Source organism: Somniosus microcephalus, chromosome 22 (genome assembly GCF_052327205.1).
Source record: "Somniosus microcephalus isolate GS21.2 chromosome 22, FLI_Smic_1.0, whole genome shotgun sequence".
NCBI classification, from domain to species: domain Eukaryota; kingdom Metazoa; phylum Chordata; class Chondrichthyes; order Squaliformes; family Somniosidae; genus Somniosus; species Somniosus microcephalus.
In genome coordinates this window covers 46,984,463-46,990,462 of record NC_141008.1, presented here as the reverse complement: position 1 = coordinate 46,990,462, position 6,000 = coordinate 46,984,463, and the positions used below count along the sequence as shown (strand labels likewise).

Genomic DNA, 6,000 nt, shown 5'->3' with positions numbered 1-6,000 from the left:
TAGTGCTTGGTTTGCTTTTTTTATGGCCTTGTTAACCTGTGTTGCTACTTTTAGTGAGTTGTGTATTTGTACTCCGAGATCCCTTTGCTCCTCTACCCCACCTAGACTCACACCCTCCAAGTGATAAGTGACCTCCCTATTCTTCCTACCAAAATGTACTACCTCACATTTATCTGTGTTGAACTTCATTTGCCAATTATATGCCCATTCTGCAAATCTATTAAGGTCCTCCTGTAACTTTTTCAGAAAATGCTGGAAAATCTCAGCAGGTCAGGCAGCATCTGTGGAGAGAGAAACAGAGTTAACGTCTCAGGCCAATGATGAAGGGTCATTGACCTGAAACGTTAACTCTATTTCTCTCTCCACAGATGCTGCCTGGCCTGCTGAGTTTTTCCAGCATTTTCTGTTTTTATTTCAGATTTTCAGCATCCGCAGTATTTTGCTTTTGTAACTTTTTTCAGTCCTCCTCAGTATTGACTATCCCCCCCAATTTGGTGTCATCCGCAAATTTAGAAATTGTGTTTTTGATTCCAAAATCTAAATTGTGAACAGCAGTGGTCCCAGCACTGATCCTTATGGAACACCACTACCCACTTTCTGCGACTGTGAATAGCTACCTTTTACCACTACTCTCTGCTTTCTGTCTTGAAGCCAGCTAGCTATCCATTCTGCTACTTGCCCCCTGAATCCACATTCTCTGACCTTGTTCATCAGTCTATTATGGGGTATTATGAGGTCGCGGGTTTGGGAGGTGCTGCCGAGGAAGCCTTGGCGAGTTGCTGCATTGCATTTTGTAGATGGTACACACTGCAGCCACGGTACGCTGGTGGTGGAGGGAGTGAATGTTTAAGGCGGTGGATGGGGTGCCAATCAAGTGGGCTGCTTTGTCCTGGATGGTGTTGAGCTTCTTGAGTGTTGTTGGAGCTGCACTCATCCAGGCAAGTGGAGAGTATTCCATCACACTCCTTACTTGTGCCTTGTAGATGGTGGAAAGGCTTTGCGGAGTCAGGAGGTGAGACACTCACCACAGAATACCCAGCCTCTGACCTGCTCTTGTTGCCACAGTATTTATGTGGCTGGTCCAGTTAAGTTTCTGGTCAATGGTGACCCCCAGGATGTTGATGGTGGGGCATTCGGCAATGGTAATAACGTTGAATGTCAAGGGGAGGTGGTTAGACTCTCGCTTGTTGGAGATAGTCATTGCTGGCACTTGTGTGGCGCGAATGTTACCTGCCACTTATCAGCACAAGCCTGAACGTCGTCCAGGTCTTGCTGCATGCGGGCATGGACTGCTTCATTATCTGAGGAGTTGCGAATGGCGCTGAACACTGTGCAACAAATACTGAGAGTGGGGTGTGAGAGAGTGTTATAACTGAGAGTCTTATACTGAGGGTGGGGTGTAGCGGAGTGTATGGGTAGGTGGGCGATATGGTGAGAAGGTGGGTGGAGGGATATGGAAAGGAGATGGGTAGGTGGGATTGAGGGATATGGAGAGAGGGTGAAAACACAGCATCTTAAACTGGAGAGCGAAGGCTCGCGGGATTTACCAGGCCTGGGGCTTCCGTTTCATGAGGCCCTGACGTCTCCACTGCGAGTGCGGGCTGAGGTGGTAGGTCAACTGCCTGCACACCTTCTCCATGGCTCCGACCGATTCTCCTTCCTGAAAACAATCACACGGTCGAATAGTCAACTATTGCCAACATACAGTCTGCGAAATTGTTGGGACAGGATAGAGGGCATCACAAAGGGTGGTGGAAATCTGGAACTCTCTCCCCCAAAAAGCTGTGGATGCCGGGGGTCAATTGCAGTTTCAAGACTGAGATGGGTAGATTTTTGTTGGGTAAGGGGATCGAGGGATATGGAGCAAAGGCAGATGGAAAGGGTTGAGGTGCAGATCAGCCACAATCCAATTGAATGGAGGAACAGGCTGGAGGGCTGAATGGCCTCCTCCTGTTCCTATGTTCCTAACAAGTTCAAGAAAGCGAGAACTTGCATCTAACTTGGATAGATACTTGAAGGAGAAAAAATTGCAGGGATATGAGAAAAGAGTGGGACTAACTGGATTGCTCTTCGAAAGAGCTAGCACAGACTCGATGGGCCGAATGGCCTCCTGTGCGGTGCTATTCTAGGATCTGTCACATCTTTGGGATGTCTCAATGTCCTTCACAACTGACAAGTTACTTTTGAAGTGTTTTATAGGCAAACACAAGAGGTCAATTGCACAGTAAGATCCCTCAGGAGAAATGTTGGCAAGGACACCTGGAGAACTCCCTACTCTTCTTCAAAGAATATGTCACCTCGACTCGCAGGCGGGCCTCAGTTTAACGTGTCATCCGAAAGATTTCACCGCTGAGGCTAGACTGGGACCTGTTCCAACAGAGCATCTTCCCTCTCCTGTGCTTCCCGATCGGAGGTGTTAATTGATTCATTAATTTTTACTCTCGATGGATTTTGTTCAGAGGGGGAAATCGGTCAGGCTTCCTGCTGGATATCGGGCGAGGGCCGCATTCGGTACCTCCACAGTCGGAGGACCTGCGGTCGCCCGTTGTCTTTCCCTCACGCACGAAGCGTGGGCACTTGGGTGAGGTACAAAAAAGATTTAAAGAGAGGAATTTCCAAAGCACCTTTCACGACAACCGGATGTCCCAAAGTGCTTTACAGCCAATGAAGTACTTTTTGAAGTGTAGTCACTGTTGTAATGTAGGAAACGCTGCCAGTTTGCGCACAGCAAGCTCCCACAAACAGCAATGTGATAATGATCAGATCATCTGTTTTAGTGACGTTGATTGAGGGATAAATATTGGCCAGGACACCGGGGAGAACTCCCCTACTCTTCTTCGAGATAGTGCCATGGAATCTTTTACGTCCACCTGAGAGAGCAGATGGGGCTTCGGATTAATGGCTCATCCAAAAGACGGCACCTCCAACAGTGCAGCACTCCCTCAGTACTGCCCCTCCGACGGTGCAGCGCGCCCTCAGTACTGCCCCTTGGACAATGCAGCACTTACTCAGTACTGCCGCTCCGACAGTGTGGCGCTCCCTCAGTACTGCCCCTCCGACAGAGCAGCGCTCCCTTAGTAGTGCCCCTCTGACAGTGCAGTGTGCCCTCAGTACTGCCCCTTGGACAGTGCAGAGCTCCCTCAGTACGGTCTCTCCTACAGTGCAGCGCTTCCTCAGTACTGCCTCTCCCACAGTGCGGCGCTCCCTCAGCACTGCCCCTCCGACAGTGCAGCTCTCCCCTCAGTACTGCCCCTCTAACAGTGCTGCGCTCCCTCAGTACTGTCCCTCCAACAATGCGGCGCACCCTCAGTACTGCCCCTCCGACAGTGCAGCCCTCCCTCAGTACTGCCCCTCCGACAATGTGGCACTCCCCCTGTACTGCCCCTCCGACAGTGCAGCGTTCCCTCAGTACTGTCCCTCCGACAGTACAGCGCTCCCTCAGTACTGACCCTCCGGCAGTGCGGTGTTTCCTCAGTGCTGCCCCTCCAACAGTGCGGCGTTTCCTCAGTACTGCCCCTCCGACAGTGCGGCGTTTCCTCAGTACTGCCCCTCCGACAGTGCAGCACTCCCTCAGTACTGTCCCTCCGACAGTGCAGCACTCCCTCAGTACTGACCCTTCGACAGTGCGGCGTTTCCTCAGTACTGCCCCACCGACAGTGCGGCACTCCCTCAGTACTGCCCCTCCGACAGTGCGGCGCTCCCTCAGTACTGTCCCTCCAGCAGTGCGGCGTTTCCTCAGTGCTGCCCCTCTGACAGTGCGGCGTTTCCTCAGTACTGCCCCTCCGACAGTGCGCCGTTTCCTCAGTACTGCCCCTCCGACAGTGCAGCACTCCCTCAGTACTGTCCCTCCGACAGTGCAGCACTCCCTCAGTACTGACCCTTCGACAGTGCGGCGCTCCCTCAGTACTGCCCCTCCGACAGTGTGGCCCTCCCTCAGTACTGCCCCTCCGACAGTGCGGCGCTCCCTCAGTACTGCCCCTCCGACAGTGCGGCGCTCCCTCAGTACTGCCCCTCCGACAGTGCGGCGCTCCCTCAGTACTGACCCTTCGACAGTGCGGCGTTTCCTCAGTACTGCCCCGCCGACAGTGCGGCACTCCCTCAGTACTGTCCCTCCGACAGTGCGGCGCTCCCTCAGTACTGCCCCTCCGACAGTGCGGCGCTCCCTCAGTACTGCCCCTCCGACAGTGCGGCGCTCCCTCAGTACTGCCCCTCCGACAGTGCGGCGCTCCCTCAGTACTGCCCCTCCGACAGTGCGGCACTCCCTCAGTACTGCCCCTCCGACAGTGCGGCACTCCCTCAGTACTGCCCCTCCGACAGTGCGGCGCTCCCTCAGTACTGCCCCTCCGACAGTGCGGCACTCCCTCAGTACTGACCCTCTGACAGTGCGGCACTCCCTCAGTACTGCCCCTCCGACAGTGCGGCACTCCCTCAGTACTGACCCTCCGACAGTGCGGCGCTCCCTCAGTACTGCCCCTCCGACAGTGTGGCACTCCCTCAGTACTGCCCCTCCGACAGTGCGGCACTCCCTCAGTACTGACCCTCCGACAGTGCGGCACTCCCTCAGTACTGACCCTCCGACAGTGCGGCGCTCCCTCAGTACTGACCCTCCGACAGTGCGGCGCTCCCTCAGTACTGCCCCTCCGACAGTGCGGCGCTCCCTCAGTACTGCCCCTCCGACAGTGCGGCGCTCCCTCAGTACTGCCCCTCCGACAGTGCGGCGCTCCCTCAGTACTGACCCTCCGACAGTGCGGTGTTTCCTCAGTACTGACCCTCCGACAGTGCGGCACTCCCTCAGTACTGACCCTCCGACAGTGCGGTGTTTCAGTACTGACCCTCCGACAGTGCGGCACTCCCTCAGTACTGACCCTCTGACAGTGCGGCACTCCCTCAGTACTGACCCTCCGACAGTGCGGCACTCCCTCAGTACTGTCCCTCCGACAGTGCGGCACTCCCTCAGTACTGACCCTCCGACAGTGCGGCACTCCCTCAGTACTGACCCTCCGACAGTGCGGCACTCCCTCAGTACTGACCCTCCGACAGTGCGGCGCTCCCTCAGTACTGCCCCTCCGACAGTGCGGCGCTCCCTCAGTACTGCCCCTCCGACAGTGCGGCGCTCCCTCAGTACTGCCCCTCCGACAGTGCGGCGCTCCCTCAGTACTGACCCTCCGACAGTGCGGTGTTTCCTCAGTACTGACCCTCCGACAGTGCGGCACTCCCTCAGTACTGACCCTCCGACAGTGCGGTGTTTCCTCAGTACTGACCCTCCGACAGTGCGGCACTCCCTCAGTACTGACCCTCTGACAGTGCGGCACTCCCTCAGTACTGCCCCTCTGACAGTGCGGTGCTCCCTCAGTACTGACCCTCCGACAGTGCGGCGCTCCCTCAGTACTGACCCTCTGACAGTGCGGCACTCCCTCAGTACTGCCCTTCTGACAGTGCGGTGCTCCCTCAGTACTGCCCCTCCGACAGTGCGGCGCTCCCTCAGTACTGCCCCTCTGACAGTGCGGTGCTCCCTCGGTACTGACCCTCCGACAGTGTGGCACTCCCTCAGTACTGCCCCTCCGGCAGTGCGGCGTTTCCTCAGTACTGCCCCTCCGACAGTGCGGCGCTCCCTCAGTACTGCCCCTCCGACAGTGCGGCGCTCCCTCAGTACTGCCCCTCCGACAGTGCGGCGCTCCCTCAGTACTGCCCCTCCGACAGTGCGGCGCTCCCTCAGTACTGCCCCTCCGACAGTGCGGCGCTCCCTCAGTACTGCCCCTCCGACAGTGCGGCGCTCCCTCAGTACTGCCCCTCTGACAGTGCGGCACTCCCTCAGTACTGACCCTCTGACAGTGCGGCGCTCCCTCAGTACTGACCCTCTGACAGTGCGGCACTCCCTCAGTACTGCCCCTCTGACAGTGCGGCGCTCCCTCAGTACTGACCCTCCGACAGTGCGGTGCTCCCTCAGTACTGCCCCTCCGACAGTGCGGCACTCCCTCAGTACTGACCCTCTGACAGTGC

The 6,000-nt window shown here is 56.6% G+C and overlaps 1 protein-coding gene across 1 annotated transcript in view; it reads right to left on the bottom strand.

The window, feature by feature from the left end:
- Positions 1-379: 379 nt before the first annotated feature.
- lrrc75a (leucine rich repeat containing 75A) overlaps positions 380-6,000 on the bottom strand; it is a 49,282-nt gene continuing 43,661 nt past the window's right edge. Inside the window, exon 3 of the mRNA XM_085964616.1 lies at positions 380-1,660. Coding sequence (XP_085820742.1) covers positions 1,544-1,660 — 117 coding nt within the window. The 3' untranslated portion in view covers positions 380-1,543. The remainder of the gene's footprint in view (positions 1,661-6,000) is intronic.